The sequence below is a fragment of the Danio aesculapii genome, chromosome 4, assembly GCF_903798145.1.
Source record: "Danio aesculapii chromosome 4, fDanAes4.1, whole genome shotgun sequence".
Taxonomy (NCBI): Eukaryota; Metazoa; Chordata; class Actinopteri; order Cypriniformes; family Danionidae; genus Danio; species Danio aesculapii.
Genome location: NC_079438.1, coordinates 50,672,802 through 50,698,146, shown reverse-complemented (window position 1 = coordinate 50,698,146; position 25,345 = coordinate 50,672,802). Strand labels below are relative to the sequence as shown.

Sequence of the window (25,345 nt, the reverse complement as noted above, 5' to 3'; positions counted from 1 at the left end):
GATGTGTTTTTGTACCCAGAAATAATGAGTGTGTTGCTAAATAGAAATCAGAGATCAGTTTTGTAGCCTAAGTACCCAGCAAACAATTTTGTGTTTAATAGACGTCTAATAGACATCTAAACGTGGACGTCTTAGCTAAAACAAGGCTAAATTTGGGCTGTCAGTAAAAATCTAATAGACAACTAAGTATAGCCCAAAACTAGGCTAGTCATCAAATAGACAGACTTTATGTGTAGTGATTCATTTCTGTTTATCTGATGACTAGTCTAGTTTTGTCTTTCACTGACAAATTTAGTCTTGGTTTGTCTTGTTTTAGAAAGAACGGCTATGTTTAGGCATCCATTAGACATATTTTAAAATGCTTGCTGGGTACTAGCTTTAGTGAAAATTTTGATAAAGTTGTGTGCTTTTTAATTAGATTGGTCAACTCTTGAGATGCTTTATACGTTTTAACTTAAGCCATTTTTTCTGTTGCTGTTTTCTGTATGTTTGGATGGGGGCTGGGAAACAACATTCTCCAGCAGCTTTATGGTGATACTTGCAACCATTTGGAAGTGATAACGAGGGGCAATCCCCACAATCGCCAATTTGCCACCAAATACCTTTAATATGTATATGACCGGCACATTTACAGGTATTTATCATCATGGATTAGTCAGTGCTTGTTTAATCTGCAATGCAAGCACCGAAACATGCTATTGGTAAATATTTGCAGTTAGATCTTTACCACACTTAATCCAGGTTTCATTTGAACAACTTCACAGGATACTTTCACAGCTTTGCTAGGGTTTCTCCACTGCAAAGGTAAAGCATGAATAATTGTGAATGAGTTACCTGATTCACTTGGGGGTCACAGGATGTCGCAGGCTTGACCCATGGAGAATTTGAAGTGTGGGGTCGTAAAGAAGTCGAATCGTTATCTGCTGATATTTAGACAGATTTATAGCTGTTACTTATTTTTAATTGTACATTTGGACACTCCTTAAAAAGGATGAAACCACTTACCTCAGTCATTGAATTAAAACCCCACTCATTTTTTCTCTGAATGAGCAAATTACTTCCAAAGCGATTATGCAGACAAATGAAGCATATATAGCCATTTAAGTTAAATATAGGTAAAATATATATACAAAATATGCTGAAATCGATCATTCAGTATAGCTCAATATAAAAAATGTCATACAACTTGCTTATAAAACCTTTTTAAAAATAAGCAACGGTAAATAGTGTCATTTTTTCACTAAATATTCATTCTTTTAACTCTCAGTACCATCACAAGACTGTCTGGTGACATTCTGGGGCACCAGGAATACCTCCAGGCATTGGGTCACATAGGGAAGGCATTCAAAATGAAAGCCCCCATGCAGTTTCTCCTCCAATTCTAACAACAAATGACAACTTTGTGTTAATTTGTGTTAACTTCTTCGAAATTAAATACACCAGTTCACCAGTGTCCTTTTAAGACAAGAAAATACATAGGCTATTCATGCTTTTCATTGAGTTGTGTAGTGAACATCAAATAGGAGTCAGCATTATATAGGCCTAAGATTATAATTGTATAACTTTATATAATTAAATGCATGTAAAACTCATTTAAGAATACAACATGATTTTTTATATTGCAAAGACATTCTAGGAAAAAGACAAAATTAGTGTTAAAGGGACTTAGCAAACTTTATTTAGTAAACAGAGACCATCATTATTTGGAATTTAGAGTGGTCATAAAATGCGACTGAGAGGACATTCTTCTGCCTGATCCAGGAACAGCGTTTGGAACATGTGGTTGTAAAAGCTGGGATGATACCGGCAGGCCCTCTCACAGTCTGGGTTAAAATTCACCTCCAGTATCTGAGGCTGCATCACACGCTCTCCTAAAAGAAAGAAAATTATGGCATTAAAGTTTAACGCCTTAAAGTTTTCCTCAAATATAGTAGAAAGTATTTGGATACAGGCAGGCAGAATATCAATATTAGATCCATTCAGAAATAAGATCTGCAGCTGAATGTTTCAATTTTATTGTGCACTGGAAAAAAGATTTATTTTGACATCTGAAACCCTTTAACTGCTGCTTTTTGGAGACGAGATAAAAATAAACTCTACACAACACTGATAACTACTAGACTGCTTTTAAACAGCCAAAAGAAAACCAAACACGAGGGAACTAATAACTCTTCAACAACCTTCATATTCAGTCAAAACAGAAAACAAGTATAAACCAAACCTGCAACATAGTCAAAGTTATAAATGTTCTTAAACAACTGTTGGTTTTCAAGGATATATGCAAGGTTCTTCTTTTGCCCTATGAGTTGAAGTCTTAATAGTTTATATTTTTCACATGATTTTTGTCGGAAGATGATCTCAGTGGGAGCTGTGCTTTATAGATTGATGCACTTGAATTTTATAACACAAGAAATAATAAATAAACAATAGAAATATACATCTGGGTTGAAGAGTGGAAGATTGTGATGTTTTATTTACAAACTTTTCTTTATTCTCCAGTTATTTTGTTAGCTATTTTCAAGTATGTGTACACAGAGCTTAAACTCATAACACAGTTTCATAAAACTTGTTCTGTTCTCTTTGTATGGCTTTGCTACATATCACTGCAGCTGACTCAGAACAGAAGATACAGTTGAAGTCAGAATTACTAGAATTACTAGAATTACTGTTTTTTTCAACATTTATCAACATAATAGTTTTAATAACTCATTTCCAATAACTCAACGGGCACACAACCTGAAGTGAAGCTGGTCTACCTGACTACTGATGACAACTTGACTGCAATTTGTTGGAGAGGAAAAGAGAAATACCCTGGGAGGGACTAAAGACAGTCGTCGATAAATAATGTTTGAATACATTAAGACGGCGCTTCGGATTGCCCGACCACCTGATTGATGGCTGTTCCATTGCCCAGATTTCTGAAAAAGCTTTATTCACTTGGCATAATACAAGATTGAGTTTATTCTCTGCCTATGACCAATCTTTTGAGCACAGGGAGGACTTGGGAAAAGTCCAACAAGAGCAACAGCTCAAAGTCAAAGAAAACATCTTACAATATGCATAAATAATAGATATACATTTTCTACAGCTCAGTGTTTTATGCAAAAATATAAATAATATTAATATAAAAACATCATGATAAATCAAAAGTAATACATATAACTCCACTCCATCACTAAGTTGTTCAATTATAAATCTTATTAATTGTAAATTTGGTTTTGGTCAAAATTCTAACAGGATTTTTTTATTTTAAAGTAAGATAATAATGGGGAAAGCAATATTACAGATTATAAACAGATATTTTGTCAATAGATTAAAGTCAAAACACCTTCATAATGAATTTTACATGCTTTTTGCTTTACAATAAGTGAACTGCTGGACATGTGGATTCCTGCCACCAAAGGAAATCCTGCCTTCAAAACATTTGACTTATTTTCATAATGTTCATGAAACATGCTGATATTGAAGATATAGTCTCAATATGCTTCCTGAGAACTTCAACACAAATCTTAAGCCATGCCTTCAGCAACTGAATACAGTGAAATAAAATTTTAGTGTGACATTGACAGTGAAAAAAGGCCTAGGTTGTTTTATTTATTTTTTATTTTTTTGGAAAGAAAATGACTGAAATCTCCTTATAATGGCCCTATGCTATGTTTTATAGAGAATAATGATGACTTTGTGGATTTTTTGTTTGTTTTATGAGTATTGTAATGGCCAATGCAGCAAAAATATCTGTAAAAAAATGTATTCAAATAATTCCAGCCACCACTGTACAGTATGTCTATGATTAGTGTGAATTCACCAAGTAGGACATGTTTCTGGATCAACATCTAAATTGATCATACCAATCAGCCAATCAGAATTAACTTTAGGCTTACAGTTAGGGTTATGTACTTAAACATGATTGTTAACTTTTATTCCCATCTGATTCTGTAATTAATTTACAGTTATGGTAGGGTTTAGGCGTAGGGAACAGGTATGGATTACATTTTTGAGCAAAAATCATGTTCCAGGATCAACATAGATGTATGCATCGTACATCGTACTGGCAAAATCACAGCCACCACATGTATATAGCATGAATATTGTGATTTGACAGTTTACAGGTTATACCTTGTGCAGTCTGGTCCCATTTCAGCATGAGGTCGATGGCGTATATGGCTCTGGAGGACGGATATGCACAGATCCCGTATGGAGCGGGACGACAGGACGCTGCCTGGAAGAGCTCTGAAAATGCTCTAAAGATATCCGCCTGATACAAATAACATTTTAAAAAAAAACAAGATCTACATACTTCTCAGATTGAAGCAAGACAACATAATGAATTCTTTGTTTGCACTCTCCTTGACTGAAAACTGACTTTATGTCTCTGAAGTTTCACCAAGGCTGCATGATTCTTTGATTAAAAATGCAACAAAAGCAGTAATACAGTGAAAGATTATTACTATTTAAAGCAACTGTTTTCAATTTGTAACATATTTTAAAATGTAATCTCTTCCTCTCTAGTGAAAACTGAATTTACATCAATATTTCAGCAGTCGGCAATTTCACATGGATCTTTCAGAAATCATTTTAATAACCTGATTTGATGTTTAAAGGGAAAGTTCACCCCAAAAAAAGTATTTACTCAGTTTACTCACCCTCAAGTAGGTTCCAAACCCTTTCGTCTGTTAACACAAATATATATAAAAAAAAAGCTGGAAATCTGTAACCATTGCCTTCCAGAGTACTTATTTTACCTACTATGGAACTCAATGGTTACAAATTTCCAGCTTTTTCAAAATATCTTCTTTGTGTTCAACAGAAGAAAGAAACTCATAAAGGTTTGACACAAGTAAAGGTTGAGTGAATGATGACAGAGGTTTCATTTTTGGGTGAACTATGCCCTTAAGAAACATTTATCATTTTCAATGTTGAAAATAAAGCTTAATCATTTGGCGTTATTAATCCTGTATTCAACAGAATTCATCATTATTATGATTAGTTAAATGCATCCTCGCTGATTAATGTATTCTCACAAAAAGGTTTAATGCATGCAATATAATACTAAGAGAAAACTTTTTTTAGATCTCAATGCACAAATACTGATGCTCGACACCTTTTAGAAATGACCAATTCATTTAACCCTAACGAAAACAAAATTCACAACAGGATCACTGTATGTGTGCTATGGTGTAGATACACAAGTACACAAAGCCATACCTCAACCTGTTTCCAAGCATACTGCGGATACTGGCTCTCAAACATAGGGATGAATTCATCATAGTGAATCTGACAGGAAATAAAAACATTGTAAGATAAAACAAATCATCATCCTATTATATTTATCTAAAAGACAGACTTTACACTGTAAAACAAACAATAATAGTGACAGTGAAGTGCACTCACTCAAAGCCAACTTTAGCAGGCGTGAGCTTCTCTAACACACAACTCACACCTCAAAAAATTATTAACTAATTTTTGGCAATGGTTATTATGAAAATCAGATGTGAACCTAAAATTATCACCAATGTTACACAGAATGGAGCTAATAATTTTGTGCCAAATATTTGCTGGCCTGCAATAACTGGTTACTACTTTCATCTTCATCGTCTGAGATCAGCTCTACCAAAAACAAGCTTACAGTCAACGCTCAGTTTTCTTACCTGTTTGAGCTGCACATCTTCGGCATAATTCATCACTGTGTAGTGCTTCTGATAATCATCAAAATGATCTAGTGAGAAGGGTCTGGAAAAAAAGACAAGCACCTTAATGCAGATAATATAGGTGATTTAATATGATCACTGTAAGTGCATGGAAAACACACTCTAAGTGCATAGAAAATTGACTTTTAAAGATTTTTTTAACGACAAGTAACTATACTACACTGAAAAAAAAAACTATTCAAAGATGATTCTTTGGATTTACTCAATTTTTTTTTACGTTAAGTGGTTGTAAACAATTTATTTGGGCTGAATTTAACCAAACAAATTAAGTTAAACATTGTTAAATTTAATTTGTTTGTTTAAATTCAACACAAATAAATTGTTTGCAACAGTTTTGCCTGCAACACTTTTTTCAGTGTATAGAGTCCTAAACTTTTTGTTGATATATTAAAAACTGAGGCTTGCACCAAGCACTTTTATAATGTGCAGAAAGATTTTGTACGCAAGTTATATACAGTTTTGACTAACATGTACCTCAGTTGGGACTGCAACAACAGATACTTCATTAGATGATACTAGTACTTAGGTTTTTATATACCTATTATTTTTGGGTACCTATTATTAAATACCAACATGTAATCATTAGATACTAGCAGTTATTAGATACTTATTACATTGATACTCATTTATTCATTTTCCTTCGAATTTAGTCCCTTTATTTATCAGGGGTTACCACAACAGAATCTTTGGACTGTGGGGGAAACCGGAGCACAGGGAGGAAACCCACACGGACACGGGGAGAACATGCACACTCCACACAGAAACGCCAACTGACCCAGCTGGGGCTCGAACCAGTGACCTTCTTGCTGTGAGGTGACAGTGCTGACCACTGATCCACAGCACCGCCTTAAATAGATATGATTTTTTAAAATAATGATATACTTGTTTAGATCCATTAGACCCTAGTACTTATTGATTAGTTACTAGTACGAATTCAGCAGATACTAGCAGTCATTTATTAGATACTAGACTTATCTGAAATGTTACTAGTAAGATTTTTAATTCAACTAATTATAGAATAAATAATAAAACACAACTGCGAAAACTGGAGGCTGGAGTCATTATTTTGGTCTTTCAACATTGATCGATGTTATCTCTATAGCCTTATAACCTTTATAAGTGTGACTACATATATATTATTATATTTTAGTAATATGGTCTGATGTAGCTTTACAGATCATACACTCTGCAAAATACGGCGTGGCGTAAGTGATTTTTTGCTATTTTTAGACCGGCGCAACTATCATTTTCACATTTTGCACCACATTGTTTAAATAGCAAATGCATTTACACCACTTTATAGACTCATGGACGTGCTAGTCTGAAAAGAAGGTGTGTTAAGGCACATTGTTGGTATTGAGGAATTTATTGATGCATTGATGAATTTAAGGAATTCATTTACTTCCTTTATATGTTTATTAGATGACTTCATTATTATCCTGTTCATTTTATGTCATTTACTTTATTATCATCCTATATGTGTTGCATTATTAACATCCTTTGTATGTTTGGCCTTTTATACTTTCAAACAGACTGTAGCCTAATGAGAAATGCAGAGACACTCTAAGGGAGCAACAAGCCAACAAAAATATCAGGATTTATGGATGTAAGGTCAAGAGAGCATTTGCTCTAAGTCACAGTTTGAGACACATACCCATACATGCAGCCACATTCAGGGTAAAAAGTATATGAATTACAACAGGTATGCTGGTACCAAAAGAACACTCCCCAAGATCTTCTAACTCTAAAACTATTTATGCAAACTTGAGCTGAACTTATAGTTGACAGCTCGATGTGCAGTGAACAAGATATATTGTTGAACGCTGTTTCTGTTAGTTAGGGCAAAGTGGCAAACAAAGGAGAACTTAGAATGAACTCTAGAAAATGGGAATTTCTACGTAAGGAAAAGGAGCAGGGATGATTTGATGTATAGAGGTGTATAACAACTAAAGATAAGAGGTGGGCATGAAAGCTTCTCAGACCCTCCATTGATTGTCTCTATTGTTACTAATGCTGTAACAATAAACTGTTTTACCTAACTACTTCAAGGACTTCAACTTCTTTATTTTTGATGACTTTAGATGATTTCATCATTTTTGATGATTTCATTATTTTTGATGATTTCATAATTTTTGATGATTTCATTATTTTTGGAAAATTTTTAAATATTTTTGCAATCCAGAACAATTTTCCACAATATTGGCATGTTGCTATTTTGAGGCAACTGAAATAGACCGCGCCATTGACCAACTAAAACCTGGTCTAAAGTCAATGGCACAGAGTTTTTATTATTTAAAGAGCATGTTAGTTATGCACATATGTAATAATACTAATAATAATAATAATTACTTACATTTATATAGCACTTTTCTTGGCACATAAAGCACTTTACACACATAGGGGAATCTCCTCAACCACAACCAATGTGTAGCATCCACCTGGAGGATGCGAAGCAGCCATTTAGCCCCAGACCGCACACCACACACCAGCTGATTGGTGGAGAGGAGACAGAGTGATGAAGCCAATTATGATATGGGGATGGTTAGAAAGCCATGATGGACAGAGGCCAGTGGGCCAATTTGGAAAGGATACCGGGTGAAACACCTACTCTTTTTCAAAGGACATCCTGGGATATTTAACAACCACAGAGATTCAGGACCTCGGTTTAACTACTCATCCGAAATACAGTACTCAGTGTGCAGTATAGAGTCCCTGTCACTATATTGTTATATATTATTTTCCACAGAAATATGAAAACAAAACCTCCTCCCATGCTTTGGAGGCTTTGGAATCCGGCTCTGTTGTAGTCAGTTTATTCATGACAATTTTTATTTGTTTAATGTTCCTATTATTATTATTATTATTATTATTTATTATAAGCACATTTTTATATATGTTTTAATAATTGTTTGTTTAGATTTGTCCACTTGTCGGGTTTTGTAGATGCATGCATCACCCTATGAGGCATAGGAATAGGAAATGTGTTTGCATATAACTCAGTTTTTTTGACTACACTGCGTTATAATTGTTCATTTACTGGTTTGCTGGAAATTAGAACTAAATTTAGAAATAGTTTTGAAACAAATCTTTGCGCTTAACAAACAAAATTAAATGTGTAGGCTAATGGATGTCTTCAGTGGAGTGAGTACAACACTGTTTTCTCATCCACGAAAGTAAAGGAGTAAAGTAAGGAGTTAAAGTGAAAGTAAAGAGGCTGAACGGAAGAGGCTCGCACTGTATATAGTCTGTATATAGTCCTTGCGCAGATTGTTTGTTTAATGGTTTTCTCGCTAGTGAACCATTCAGTTTTTCCACTTACAATGTCTGTCATGTAAAAAGCAAATGCACCGTGGCACGACAAACCTGACACTTGAATGGGAGGATGAGAGACTGATTGGTTTAATGCATGTTGTGCTCAAAACACACCCCAAACTCATTAAGACAATAAGCACAACCCTTTTAGACTATGTGCTAGCGCACAAACCATTTTTCCCCATCCTTAAAATAGCAAAAGTGGATTCAGACATGCCCTTAAAATAGAGCCAAATTCAAAAAGTTAAAATATATGTGGAGATTTACTTGTTAGCAAAACGGAGCCAGAAGACGTTGTATGCATAAAGACGCAGAGGTTCAACAGAGCGCAGCAGCACCATGTAGCGGATGTCAAACTTCACCATGCCCAGCTCCTCTCTGTGAAACAACACGGGGTCCTCCAGATATTTACTGACCACCTGAGAGAGACATGCACAGACAAGATAAAGAACAAAAACATCATTTGATATTTTTGCTTTCATTCTTTAACAGAAATGAACATCAAAATAACACATCACACACATACAGTACACTGCTGTTGACAATGTCTGGTTTCAGTCAAAATTTGAGCATATCTTTGATAACTAAGGTAAGTAAAAGAGGAGGAGGAGGCAAACTTAAAGTGAGAAAACCATATGCAAAGACACTGTTGTCAATACTATAGAGGGAAATAAACTGCATAGGCAACAACAAAAATAGCAGTGCATGTCAGAGATAATATAATAATTATAATATAATAATTTTTCTGAAATAATTGTGCATTTTTGCTGTGATTGCACTATTTTACATTAAATGTATTACCATATTTTAAATAAGTTGCACCATGTAAAAATAAAACAGATTATATAAAAAATGTACAACTTCATTCAGAAATAATGTCAATAAGGCTAACTTTAGTCCTAAATAAATAGATCTCCACATTTCCTTTCGGTGTCTCGGGTATCATAATAGAGCCCCTGCATTCCAACAAGGTCCAAATGACATGTAACCTTGAAGAAAGAGGACACTGTTATGTCTTTTTACCAGTCTTCTTGAAGGAACTGTGTCACACTATTTAGATAAAGCCTCTTAGCGGGCCTCCAGAAATATGTGCAAGCGAGGAGCAGCTAGTAATATTGTGTAGATCAACAGGTGAACATCTAATGCCATTCATTTAATAGACATTGATTAGACATGCAGATACTCAATAAAGCTATATATCATAATAATAATAAACATGTATGCTCTTATTGTTGGCACTTCAAAATACAGTGGAAAAATTATTAATTGATTATTTACCTTCTAGAATTTCTAAAGACAGGTGCTACAACATACAATATGAGGATTGAACATTATACTCTCAAGAGGCCTGATGAAATGAGTAAAAACAGGTGCTATACCATATCATATAAAGGCATACACATGGTGAAACAGTCATACATGCATGCAAAAGATACATCTCTGCATGATCTATTAAGAGTAAACATTATGTCAAGCTTGCAAAATATGAACCATACATAAAAAGCATGGGAAAAGGGAGAGAACGTATACAAATTCCCAGGTTAATAAAGAGTGTTTGGTATTTATCTGTCAGCCTCTGAGGTAGATTATTTTCACTCTTTTAAAATATGAAGTTAACCTACAGGGTGGCACGGTGACTCAGTGGTAAGCACTGTCACCTAACAGCAAGAAGGTTGCTGGTTCGAGTCCCGGGTATGCCAGTTGGCATTTCTGTGTGGAGTTTGCATGATCTCCTCGTGTTCGTGTGGGTTTCCCCCTGGTGCTCCAGTTTCCCCCACAGTCAAAAGACATGCACTATGGGTGAATTGAATAAACTAAATTGGCTGTAGTGTATGACTGTGTGTATATGGATGTTTCCCACTACGGGGTTACTCCGTTGCGTAAAACATATGCAAGAAAAGTTGGTGGTTCATTCCGCTGTGGCGATCCCTGATAAATAACTAAGCTGAAAGAAAATTAATGAATGAAGTTAACTTATATAATGAAATAGTATGTGTATAAACCAGGCATGGGTTTATATACCATTAAAATAACCATAGAGTTATATAGTAAAGAGGGGCTGAATAAACAGACGAGGTGTCACAAGGAATGCTCGAGAAGAGAGGCCACGAGAAGAAACATATGTTGAAACCATCAAGTATGCATGCAAAAGACATATGTTGTTAAGGGTCCAGTTTGGAGGGTTGAAACAAACTCTAGTCATGCTTGACAAATGTGAACTATATGTGAAAATAAACAGCTGCAGGAGGGAGAGAGGATAAAATGACGGAGTATAAATGTTCACAGAGAGACGCTGCTGTTTGTCTCCTGGATATGTTGTCTGACAATAAAGAAGCTTCTGAAAGCAAGACCATCAGACTTGACTGAACATTGATGGACGAAAACACCACGATACATCTTGCTTTATTGTCTGACAACAAAAGCATCTTCTGAAATCAAGACCTTCTGACTTAACTGCTGATTGAACGCAGAGGAATGAAACACATCACTTGTTTATCTCTCCTATGAGTATCAATGTATGTATGCTTGACTAGTAAGATGAAACCTTTCATGGAATTTTGAATTGGACTATTTTGGGTTGTGGAGAAGTAGGATAGACGATTTAGATGTCACAAGCTACATTACGTAAGCATCTCTAGTTTTTCTGAGCGTAAAGCCACAGCTCAGTTGTGTGAGGTTATAAACTGCTACAAAGCATGCTTTTGTTCTGATGACTACATTTACATGATATCTGTAGGCAGGCTCTTCCATACTCGCAAAAACTGAAGTATACTATGTGCTTAAGCTATCTACATAGTTCTGTGTGTGGGTGTGTGTGTGTCTAACTGGCAGACTTGTGCTTGTACACTTTACCTTAGGTGTGCTCTCTCGCTGTCTGATTATGTAGTCGAGGCTGTCGGTGATGTGTGTGTCCAGACCTCGAGCCAAATTCCAAGGCTTGCAGATCCAGTGGTTATCCAGCCCTCTAGCAAAAGTTACACACAGCAAATAATATGAGGCATGTGGAAAAAGGGAATTTATTTTTATTACTTTTGTGTCTTTATTTTTTATTCGAAAAATGTTTAGACTAACAACAGATTAATCAATCTTTTTCTTTTGTATGGTACCATATATTGACCAGGCATACTTCTTCTTTTTTACTGTGCTGCATACTGTTTAGAAGAAACTGCTGACAAGAGGGAAATAGCAGAATAAGAATAAATTTAGTGCGGGGGCCCTCGTTTCAGACTGCTGTCTAATAAGAAGTCTGGACATGTCACAAGGAGCATAATGCTTATAGAAGTTGTGAAATATATAAGATGCACTTAATTGTTCAGTTCTGGTATGCAGAGAAGGGTTGCAGAAAGAGGAAGTATGTCGGGGGTACAAGAGCCAAAGGACTGCAGAATGACTGATAAGTGACGTTACACCAAAACTCCACCTGTTAATATCAGTTGTGTATATATGCTGGAGTCAGGGAAATGCATGTTTGTTGCAAACCTCTTGAATGTAATTCTTGTACTGCATTGGGGTAATGTAACCCAGAGCTCTGTCATCGAATTATTCATTTGTATCTAATAAATTACTAATATTTTTGGCATTGAAGAAAACCCTCTCCAGACCTTTTCTTATTGAACACGCATGGAATTGGCTTGATATTCCAACAGGCACAATATTGAAGATTCACATTTCAGACTTCATATTTTAGGACAATCTTTTTATGCATAATTTTATAATAAACACATCAATCTTTTCTAAAAAAAGATAGATCATATTGAGGAATTTAGGATGAATTGATGATCACATTACTTTCAGTTGTATGCTTATTTAGATGACTTTATTATTATTCTTTATGTTTCATTTTATGCCATTACCTTACTATTATCCTATATATGTTGAACTAAGGGTGGTACAGTGGCTCAGTGGTTAGCACTTTCACCTGACAGCAAGAAAGTCGCTGGTTTGAGTCCCAGCTGGGTCATTTGGCATTTCTGTGTGGAGTTTGCATGTTCTTGCCGTGTTTACATGGGTTTCCTCTGGGTGCTCCGGTGTCCCCCACAATCCAAAGACATGCGCTATAGGTGAATTGAATAAACTAAAGACTAAACTAGAGACTCAGCTGAAGGAAAATTAACGAATGAATAAATGAATGAATGAATGAATGAATGAATGAATGAATGAATGAATGAATGAAGGAAGGAAGGAAGGAAGGAAGAAACAAACGAACGAACGAACGAAGGAACAAACGCATGAACGAACGAAGGAAGGAATGAATGAATGAAGGAATAAATGAATGAACTAATGAAATTGAGGAAATACTTATGTCTTTGTTATTGCAGTGATTAAAGCATTATTTTAGCCTTAACTAATGCTGCCAATAGCTAATTTTATTTGAACTTTTATTAACAATCATGTCAGAAGACTAATCCCATGACCATATTCCAGGATGACAAAGCCAGGATTTGTCAAGCTCAATCTGTGAAAGAAAGCTTTATGAATTGTCCAACCACTGACCTCAACCCCCATTAAACTGGAAAAAAAGCAAGCAAATCTTTCTTGAAATAAACCTTGTGATAATGTATGTGGTCGTCTAAACAACACTATAACAACTGCACACTGTAGTAAAAGCTCAAGATCGTTCCTCTTTATCTGACCCTGAGAGGAAGGACTCTGTTAAGTCGACTCCATCACGTCCCAAAGAAGTTCATTGGGGTCAAGTTCATTTCCTGAAGCCTTCTTTCAATGTTTGAATCTACTGAATATCTGCATTGTCTTCCTGGAATAATGATGGTACACATCTTCTTATATGATTGTTAAAGGGAACAAAGCTGCACACAGAAATGCCACAATAACAAGCCAGAAACATTAATCACTGCATTAAAGATCCAGAATATTAAGTAATTGCTTGCTTAAATCCAAACAGCAGTGTATAATTAAAATCTCCTTAACGAACCATTAACAATTAAGAATGAAGTTTAGCTTATACTGAAGTTATACAAAACAGAAATGTACTTTGCAAGCTCTAGCATGCTCTAAAAGGCTTTTTTTAACAGCTACATACGGAACTGAAACAAGCGTATACTATTATTAGATCTGCCTCATTATTCAGAAGCAAGGTTCCCACTTTAAATATCAAATTTTGTGAAACTCACTGTTTAAAGGCTGAGTTTCCATGACATCTAATGAATGGAAAAATAGTTTGCCTTTGTGCTTATATATGAATAAGGTAGCATTAAAATAATGTTAAAATAATAACAATATTAATATGGTTTTAGCTTGAACATAATTTAAAATTACTTTAATAGCTACTATGAGAATAAGAATGAATAGTTAATTATTTATTGTGTGGCTGTGAATTGCTCCCTCTTTCATATTTGCCACAGTTTTTAAAATGTATATTACACTGGCATGTTTGCATTAGTTAAGAGGTACAGTTTGGTGACTGCATTCAAATTAAAGGGATAGTGCACACAAAAATTTAAATTTACACACTATTTACTCTACACCTTTATGAGTTTCTTTTGAACAAAAGAAGAAGATATTTTAAGGAAAGCTGAAAACCTGTAACCATTGACATCCATAACAGGAAGAACAAATAGTGGAAGTCAATGGTTAAAGGTTTAAACTTTTACTAAATATATTGTTTGTGTTCAACAGAAGAAAGTAACTCATAATGGTCTGGAACAAGCAAAGGATGAGTAAATAATGATAGAATTATCATTTTTGGGTGAACTTTCCCTTTAAGTGGCTGCCAGTGGATGAGTGTAAAAGGACTAAAATGGAGCTGAAAATAACCTAACAACAATCACTGTCAAACATCATGATCTAAAATATGATCTAAAAGATACCTGACATTCCAGGACTCAGAAAATATACAATAAACAATTATGTAGACCATTTGGAGAGATGTAAACATCAACAATGGTCCTAACGTATTTCCTTTTTTACATTTTTAATTTCCATAGCTTCTAAGAGTCTTTAAAGTTCCACATATTGGTAAGGATTATTATAATAGCTTTTTAAATGCTAAGTTATTATTGAATTGCCTCTTGTTATACTTAGGAAATAGTTTGACAACAAGCAGAAAATGTTCATGGGCCACTGACATCAGCACATTGAAATGGTCTATGTCTTTTAATGTAGTTTATTATTCCAGAAACTCCATGAGGAAACAATACAAAAGTGACTAAATGTCTGCATAGGATAGTGCAGCCATGCAAATAATTTATTTCTCTAATTTAAAATTATGTGTGCATTGTTTTTTTTCATCTGAGAAGTCACCCATATGTTCCCATAACTCAGTTTGAGAACATTTCTGCTATAGTACTGACACTCTCACCTCTCCTGCCTCTGTTGGTAATGTCTGATAAACTGTGGCAGCTCAGTCTGTAAATTGAAGGTTCTGGGGAGCCATGGGGGCCCTTGACCTCCTCCAGCTCTCCGCGCCACAGACGCCAAGCAGTCTTTAGTAGTAAGAACCATCTCACATGGGAACTGGTTAAGTAGGACATGAGGCCGTTCCTCACTTAGTTTCCTAAGAATAAATGAATCGGGTGAGCAAACTAAAGGTCCAAAAATGGAATTAATAACCGAATGCCAAAAATGAGAGATTAAGAGCCAGATTTAACAACTTGTGCTAGTCTTTTTTTAGTTTAACTCTTTTTTATTGATGCATATTGGTCAGAGTTACAGTATCAAGTATAAAGAATTAGCAAGACATCAATTGTTCCAATCTGTCTGCAGAAAACACAATTAGTTTACACTTTGTTCCTCTCTGAATCAGTACAATTATAAATTCTTGCATCAAAAACAATATTTAGGTAAAAAAATAAAAATGTATAATAACAATAATATATATTAGTGTTTGTGTTATTTATTATGTATTAGTGCTAGTGTTTTGAGATTAAAACTACTCTAAGGATTTCTGTAAAACATAGTGATTAAAAAAAAAACATCGGCAAAGTTTTTTCATTGGCAAAAGACATTTTCTAAGAGTTTGTAAGAGAAACAGCAAAAAGCTTTGCATGAGAGTAAAGTTTAGTAATAAATAATGTGTAAAACTGCTCACCGATATTTTCGGATATGGGAGAAAGCCCAGATTATGTCAGCCTCTTCCTCATTTTCTGTGAACTGGAAGCGTGGATGTTTCAGATGATCGAAAACCTGCTTCATCTCAGTATAAACCCTGATTTATGATAGAGAAAAGGCAATCAAGTAAATACACACACACATACACACACACAGCAAATAAGAAACACTTAAAGCACTTGCTTCTACCCTTTTAATCACCCACTACATGTAAAACAAACAACAACAACAAAAGTAGTGATATGTATGGTAAATGCTTTTACATTAGTTTTATTTTAAATAATAGTTAATAATCATTGCATGCATGTAGAATGACAATGTCTGTATTATAACCATTAAAATACGTGTGTGTGTGTGTGTGTGTGTGCGAGTGGAATATTCAACATATATTCATGTTGATCAAGTTGTTAATCAGTATTTACTTTGTGATGAGTTTTTGACATCTCAGTAATTAGACTCTATATTATGTTACTTGATTGTGTTTTGCCCTTCTTCCTTTTTATTTAAAGAAGGTTCTTTTCATATGCAGGTTTTTAGCTTTGTTCAAAATATATTGTTTATCGTTTAACAGAATAAAGAACTCATAAAGGTTTGGAACCACTTGAGTGTGAGTAAATTTACACATTTGTGTGAACTATCCCTTTAATTTTAATCTCCATCTGAGAAACTGCACTCATTATCTGTATGTTTTGGGATATGTGCCTGATATGAGCCACTCAACCTTGAAGCAACTGTGCATTCTCAATGTTTGTATGTTTTCAGGACTGAAAATCCACAATGTGAACAACTGCTGCCAAGACAACATCTGGGAATCTGGCACTGAAAGGACAATCCATGTCACTGGTGGGACATTTCTCACCTAAAAATGGTCCAAGTGGTCCCTAAATAATTATCAGAGACATGCTTTGAATGCTTTTAGATTTTCTAAGTTTGTCTATGCTTCAAACAGCCAGAAACCTCTAACCTAAAACAAAAAAGTAGTCAGTGATCTTCTGTTAAACTACACTAAAAATACAATGACAAAATGTCAAGACAACAAATATATTTATGTTGTTTTAATAAATTTTACTAAGTTAATCAAGTTAATCAGCTAAACCTTTTAAGGTATATAAAGTCTAGCTTAATATTTTTAGTCTGCTTAGTCTGATTGATGTAAGTTGAGATGACTTTAAAAGTAATTTGATTCACCTAAAAATATGAAGGCAGCTAGAATTTTTTTAACAATGTACGGAGAATAATATAGAATATACTACATCTGTAATAAATGTGTATACCAATGAGAGAGGCCAGTAAACTATTTGTCAGTAAACCCTTCTTTAATTGAATGTATCCCTAATTTCATTACATTTTTATTTGATTCTTAAAAATATTACTGTTATTATTATTTTATGTTTTTAATTATTTTTTATTACATTTACATTTAGTCATTTAGCAGATGCTTTTATCCAAAGCGACTTACAAATGAAATTATTAAATTATTAATTTTAATAATTATTAAAATTGTTTTTGCATTCATTATTGCATCTTTTAATGCATTTTATGTCTGTAAAATGCCCTGAGATGCTACTTTTAAAGAAGCTATATAAAAATAACGTTTATTATTATTATTATTATTAATAATTAATTATCATTAATATTAATTATTGTTAATATTATTTCTGTTCTGGCGACGTGGTGGCACAATGGGTAGCATATTTGCCTCACAGCAGGAAGGTCGCTGGTTCGAGCCTCGGGTCGGTCAGTTGGCATTTTTGTTTGGAGTTTGCATGTTCTCCCCATGTTCACGTGGGTTTCCTTTGGGTGCTCCGGTTTCCCCCACAACTTGAAAGACATGTTACAGGTTAATTGGGTATGCTAAAATTCACCGTAGTGTATGAGTGTGTGTGTGAATGAGTGTGTATGGATGTTTCTCAGTGATGAGTTGCGGCTGGAAGGGCATCCGCTGCGTAAAAACATATGCTGGATACGTTGGCGGTCCATTCCGCTGTGGCAACCCCAGATTAATAAGGGCCTATAAATGCATGAGTTTGAGATATTACCTCTGATATTATTATAAATATTAGGCTCCATGCATAATATAAACAACAAACAAGCTGAAGTTGTACCACATCTCAAATAAACCATAGTATGACAGAGACATCAACCAAAGAGTAAAATGACACATGCTATAAAAGAGTGCAGCTGTATTCAGAGTTGAAGTGATTGATTGTAATTGACTGCTCGTAAAGTGATTTTCAAGCACGCAGTAAATGCTGAATGTCTGTGTAGATAGCTCAGATAGCCAGAATCTTTCAAATCTTCCCAGCCTTGAAAAAGGACGAGCACCTATACAAACAGCACAATTGTTGACCCTGTGACCTAAGATTTATAGATGGTTCAATGGTGATTGGAGGGGGTGCATTTGGGGGGAGTAAAAAAGTCTTGCACAGGCATGTTCTCAAGTTTCACTTCTAAACACACACACACACACAAATAATAAAAAACTGCATAAACAAAGAACAAATGGATGAACAAATGGTGTAATCATTGCATGAACAAATTAATGATTAAAACATTTTTTTTTTTTAAATGAGAATAAATCTCCATAGAAATTTACAGATTAAAATATTTTATAGACAATATAGAAGCATGCATGTCCCCTACATGTATAACACATATGTCCCATATACACCAGAAACCTAAATGTAAAACACATATATGTCCCATATATGTCAGAAACACTTGTCCCATATATGTCATGAACATATATGTCCTATATATGCCAAAAACTACATGTATAGCACATATATGCCAGAAACATATATGTCCCCTACATGTATAGACCATATATGTCCCATATAGGTCAGAAACATATATGTCCCATATTTGTCAGAAACATACATGTCCACATATATGCCAGAAACATATATGCCCAATATATGCCTAAAAACATATATGTCCCCTACATGCATAGCACCTATATGTCCCATATTTGTCAGAAACATGTCCACAATCGTGCCAGAAACAAATATGTCCAAAGACATATATGTCCCATAAATGTCAGAATCATTTATGTCCACATATATGGCAGAAACACATATGTCCCATATATTTCAGAATCATATATGTCCACATATATGGCAGAAACACATATGTCCCATATATTTCAGAATCCTATATGTCCACATATATGGCAGAAACACATATGTCCCATATATTTCAGAATCATATATGTCCACATATATGGCAGAAACACATATGTCCCATATATTTCAGAATCATATATGTCCACATATATGGCAGAAACACATATGTCCCATATATTTCAGAATCCTATATGTCCACATATATGGCAGAAACACATATGTCCCATATATTTCAGAATCATATATGTCCACATATATGGCAGAAACACATATGTCCCATATATTTCAGAATCATATATGTCCACATATATGGCAGAAACACATATGTCCCATATATTTCAGAATCATATATGTCAGAAACACATATATCCACATATATGCCAGAAACATATAAGCCCACATATATGCCAGAAAGGTATACATATATAACACATCTATGTCGCATATATGTCAGAAGCATATATGGACACATATATGCCAGAAACATATTCGTCCCATGTATGCATGAGCTCATAAGATACTTGAGCTCAGGGCTCCCTCCCGTTTCATGGAGAGAGAGTAGTCTGAGCTTAGGTAGATCTCGAAACTCCCCTTCTGTAGTAGTTAATGAACAGACAGTGACTGCTATGAAGAGATAACTACTTACTAGGAGCACGTCTATGGTGCCAATTTGAATGAGTAACTTAATTTGCATGTTTTTGGACAGTGGGAGGAAACCAGGGGATCCGGGGGAAACCCACGTGAGCACGGGGAGTAAGTGAAATCTCCGCACAGAAACGTCCACTGGTTTGGTAAGGACTAGAACCACTGACGTTCTTGCTGTGAGGCAACAGTGCTAACCACTGGGCCACCGTGCCACTCATATAGGAAAGGAGGAGGAGAAGGTGGGTTTCTTCAAAATGAGATGGCTGGGGTGTAGAACTTAGGTTATTTATGGTGACTTAAGAATCGTCTGGTTGGTAAATCATGACCTGGCTAATGCAGGACCAACTGTGTCCAATCATAAGCACGTGATCCTCTCGATTTTTAGGAAGTTTATTTATAAACTAATTTCAAGCCATGATTATATTTTATTTTTTCTAAAATAAGTGTGATCAAGAGGCCTTTGCCCTTCATATTCATATTGCCCTTAAGATATCAAATGATCAACTGGAAGTTATTATTTGTTGTTCCTAAAACTTGGATAGACGACAAGGCTTTTGTCATGCAGTGTACATATACACATACATACACAAGTTGCTTTTTCATCCCTGCTTAACGTTCTAAAAATGTAAGCAAATTAAATCTGACAAAAATAATGCACAAATAGTTTTGAATGCAAAACTTTTCTAAAAAAAAAAACAATAAATAAAAAACTACAGAATTCCAGACACCACGATGAAGCAATACTTGGCATTAAACACAACAACTTACTTCAGCACTTTTCCATCTGGTACACGATAAGGCTGGATGTCTACGGGAAGCTTTTCCTTGTTCTCCTGTAGAATAGTCTACAAAAAAAACAGTGATGTAAAGAGAAAATTTCAAATAGACAAAAACCAATCCATCATATTTATCATTAAATTCACTCACTTCATAGTAAAGGTCAGACGGTTCCTGCACATCATCGCTTACAGCATCCAATTCTTCAGGCAGCCACGGTAGCAGACGGCATCTCCTGACTAAAGGGTCTGTCTCTCCATACGCAAAATCACGTGTCACCTCATCTGGCAAATGTGTAAAGGCATACATTTTGATAAAGCATGTGATGGAAATTCATTTACTAAGTCTGTTTTTTCATTCTTTTCTTTTTGTATACATTATTTAGTCTTATTTTTATTATACATTATGTAGACCATACGTGACTACTTTAACGACTGTTTATTATATATCAAATCAAATCACTTTATTGTCACATCATCAGCAGCATGTGTACTATGATGAGTGAAAAGCTTAGGTGCAGGCTCCAGACAGAGCAAAATACAGACAGTGCATAATACAACAACATGCTTCCAAAAAAACAAGACAATGTACAATTGGCAATGTTGACAGCAGTACGAAGAAGACAATGAATAGGTGTACACATAGTTGTAGGCAGTATTGTTTTAAGTATGGATTAAGTATGTCTACCTGTATACATTACACAGTTAGGCCATATGTGACTACTTTAATGTTTATCATCAGACACGATCCTAATCCATTTATAGTGACTTAACGAACTGTATGGCCTGGTGGGAGGTGAGACTGAAATATAGACGAGTAAAACTGAAATATGTGAAGAGGATAACTGTGGTTCATGATGCATGTCACTGGTGACCTTGTGGACATTAGAGCGGTAGAAACTGGATAAAAGGAGAACACACTCTTCCTTAAATGTCTCACTCTGCAGAAACCTGTGTTGCTGTATGACCTTCTTTGGAAATAATAAAACCATTAAAGACATTTTGGGTAAGACTATGACTGCGTCCAAAACCGCCTTCTACTCAGTAGGTACTGCATTTGAATTTAAACGTACTACTCAGCCATTAGGAAAGTACGTTCTATACAGTATGAATGTGAGTCGTACTACATCCGCCATTTTGTCATGGTCACATAACCTAGCCATGTCAGTTGCGTCGCTTCACTCCCATTCATGAATTCTCTCACGGGGCATGATGGGATAGTGCAGTGTGCATGGGATGCGCACCTTAGAGTCTCACCGGATGTAGTAGGTCATCCGGGGTACTTCTCTCATACTGATTTTTGAATTCTATGAATTCGGACATACTACTTGGCTCACATACTGACTTCAGCGTACTATATAGTATGGAAGTATGCGGTTTCGGACGCAGCCTTTGTCTTCTTGACCATTGTGGGAGCCTCTTTAAAGAAAATAGCCACTACAAGAATTTTATGAATTTATATATTTATTTTAACTTTGCTCATGAGAGCTGTATGTAAACCAAATTAACAGAAAAAGTTAACAGTGTCCAGGGTGATGAAGGCCTATTAATGCACCAAGTTTCCCCTAACATGTGTACATTTGCAATTTATATCCTTTTATAGGCTACATACTGTAAGGTGAAAACATCATTTAAACATGGAAGTTAAACTCTTAGGACTCAAGAGTTTCACACTTAGATACTGCTTGACTATAATAGCTTTGGCATGCTGTCTCGGGAGAGAGCCCTAAACTCGGAGACAGATGAGCCCAAGGTTCCCGCTTGGCCAATGAGCATTAGGAGGGATACGAGATCAGGTATTTCCCGAGAGCCCCCTGTTTTATACTTTGGCTAATATGGTGGTTCTGATTGATTCAGTATGTACAATTCGTACATTTTTTTAGACTGTTGGTGGAAACCGGAGCACCAGGGGATAACCCACACGAACACGGGGAGAACATGCAAACTCTGCGCAGAGAGTGCCGACCGGCTCAATTAGAACTTGAATCTTTGGCCCTCCTGTTGCGAGGCAGCAGTGCCAGCCACTGAGCCGCCATGTCGCCTGATCATAGAATGAGAAGGAGGGAGAAGGGAAGGATATAATGTAGAAGGTAATATGGGTGTCCAAAAACAAAGACAGGGAATGAAGTTCAGGCAGGTTATTTGTAGTAGTTTTAAAATGATCTGATAGGCTAGCTAATGATTAGCGATAGGAATCAGTTGTAGTCGATCATATCACGTGCTCCTCTCGAAATTAATTTGTGAAGCTTCACTTATTATTCCATTTACAGAACAAAAGCCAAGGCCGAAACTGCAATTTCTGACACTGTGAGCAACCAAAACTCACCGATTTGAACTGAACAGCTGCTAACAGATGTTTGTTAATGCTTAAGGAGAAGTTCTGATTCATATACTTTTATTATGTACTCATTATTAGGCAATCACAATACAATCATGAGACATAACCACTATTAACATACAGGTTACTATTAAAATATACTGTTAAAAAAACTTGCAGAAACACATAGACTGACATGCAACTGAAGCACAGCAAGTCATGCACCTAAAGTGGAACAGGAGAGTGTGACAGAGCATATGCAATACATTCAGACAATATATGTGTTGACCAAGACTAAAAACAAGCCTCAACAAAATAACATACACAAAGAAAACCATTCAGAAAGCAAAGAGACAACCTCTAATCATATGCAACACATGATGGCTGCCGTAAGCACACACTATACGTCAACTAAAGCATGACTTTAAGATATGTAAAAAAACAAGTTTTTGCTGACTCCCAGCAAGCAGAACAGAAAAAACATACAGCTCCCAATTAAAAAGCTTGAATTCTATTGGAGCCGGGAAAGGCGTGATGTTACATCAGAAGTTGTGACGACTGTGCATAACAAACTATATATAAACTGTGGGGTTTTGCACATTAGGTAGGAGAGAGCTCGATCGACCATTTCTGCTGTAACAATAAACTGCTTAAACTTGGGAACTTCGAAGACCTCAGCTTCTTTTTCGAAACTTAGAAGATATTTGTTGAGATCCAGAGCAACTTGCCACTACAATGCATGTCAAAATATTTTACTATTGCATGTTTATATTTATCAGTACATATCACACATATTGTAACTCATTTTTACGTACTAAGCTACATAGTATGTTTTGTTTTGTATAGAAGGGGCTCAGTGTCACACACAGCTACTAAACACTAGTGCGGTAACATGCATAAAAGTCATGAAATAAACATTGTTTATCAACATAAGATGTAACATAAATCTGTAATGTACATAACTAATGGAGAAACAACTAAAAGATGCATAGTAATGTCAACAAAAAGTATAAAAAGTGATGTGCCATACAGGGAATTCTGGGAAAGTCAATTTACGGTTATTCGCCGTATATATTAAGGAAACATACCGTTAACCAGATTAATAAGATTTGTACTGTAGCATTTTTACAGTTTTTTACCGTTGAAATCATGGATATTTTTTACAGTGCTTCAGACACTCAATCGACCCGTTTCTGTTGTTGCTGATGCTGTAACAATAAGGGCTCTATTTTAACGATCTAGGTGCAAAGTCTAAAGCGCATGGCGTAAAAGCATTAAGAGTGCATCTTAATCCACTTAATGAGTTCTGTGTGTTTTGAGCATAACATGCATTAAAACAATCAGAGTCTCATCTCCCTTTAAGAGTCAGTTGCGTCACGCCATGGTGCACTTACTATTTACATGGCAGACTTTGTAGGTGGAAAAACAGAATGCTTCATGAGCAAGAAAACAGTTAAACAGACCATCTGCATGGGGGTAAAGAATGAGTCTCCTCCATTCAGCTTCTTACTCTTCATTTTAGCTCTTTACTTTACTCCTTTACTTTTGTGGATAAGGAAACAGTGTTGTACACACTCCACTAAAAGACATTCAATTGCTTACATATTTAATTTCGATCGTTAAGCGCAAAGATTTGTTTCAAAACTATTTCTAAATTCATTTCTAATTTCCAGCAAATGAATAAATGAGCAATAAAAACGAAGCGTGGTCAAAAAAAGTTATATCCAAACACATGTCCTATTCTTATGCCTCATATAGTGACACATACATCTCTAAAACCCGACAGGTAGACAAATGTAAACTTGTTTTGATTAAAACAAATATAAATATGCATACAATAAATAATAATACTAATAATAATAATAATAATAATAATAATAATAATAACAACAACAACAACATTACACAAATGCAAGTTGTCATGAATAAACTGGAAAAAGCCCCCGAGAAGAAGTAGGCGTGGAGATAGTGGTTTTTATATTCATGTAGAAAACAATATTTTTTGTAACATTTTAATCCTAAAGACCTGCATAGGCGCATAACTAACACGCTCTGTGCTGGACTTTAGTGCAGCTTTTAGTTGGTCAATGACACAGAGTATTTCAGTTTCTCCAACAATGTGCCTTAACACACCTCTTTTTAGACAGGAACACCCAAGAGTCCACACAGTGGCACAAATGGATTTGCTATTTAAACAACGTGGTGCAAAATGTGAAAATTAGGGTTGCGCTGTTCTGTAAATAGCAACAAATCGCGCCAAACACATCTTGCGTTTTCTTGCACCAAGTGTATAATAGGGCCCTAAAATTGCTTTGCCTAAAGACTTCGGAGATCTCAGACTTCTTTATTGTTGAAGATGAAAACTTAGAATATATATTTGCAGACCAGAATCAT

The 25,345-nt window shown here is 35.3% G+C and overlaps 1 protein-coding gene across 1 annotated transcript in view; it reads right to left on the bottom strand.

The window, feature by feature from the left end:
- Positions 1-1,655: 1,655 nt before the first annotated feature.
- The window catches only part of ttll12 (tubulin tyrosine ligase-like family, member 12), a 38,726-nt gene continuing 15,036 nt past the window's right edge, over positions 1,656-25,345 (bottom strand). The window contains exons 5-14 of the mRNA XM_056455999.1: positions 20,786-20,919; positions 20,627-20,703; positions 16,069-16,185; positions 15,340-15,534; positions 11,874-11,985; positions 9,288-9,439; positions 5,649-5,730; positions 5,206-5,274; positions 4,117-4,255; positions 1,656-1,871 (exon numbers count right to left, since the gene is read on the bottom strand). Of these exons, the coding sequence (XP_056311974.1) occupies positions 1,720-1,871; positions 4,117-4,255; positions 5,206-5,274; positions 5,649-5,730; positions 9,288-9,439; positions 11,874-11,985; positions 15,340-15,534; positions 16,069-16,185; positions 20,627-20,703; positions 20,786-20,919 (1,229 nt within the window). The 3' untranslated portion in view covers positions 1,656-1,719. The remainder of the gene's footprint in view (positions 1,872-4,116; positions 4,256-5,205; positions 5,275-5,648; positions 5,731-9,287; positions 9,440-11,873; positions 11,986-15,339; positions 15,535-16,068; positions 16,186-20,626; positions 20,704-20,785; positions 20,920-25,345) is intronic.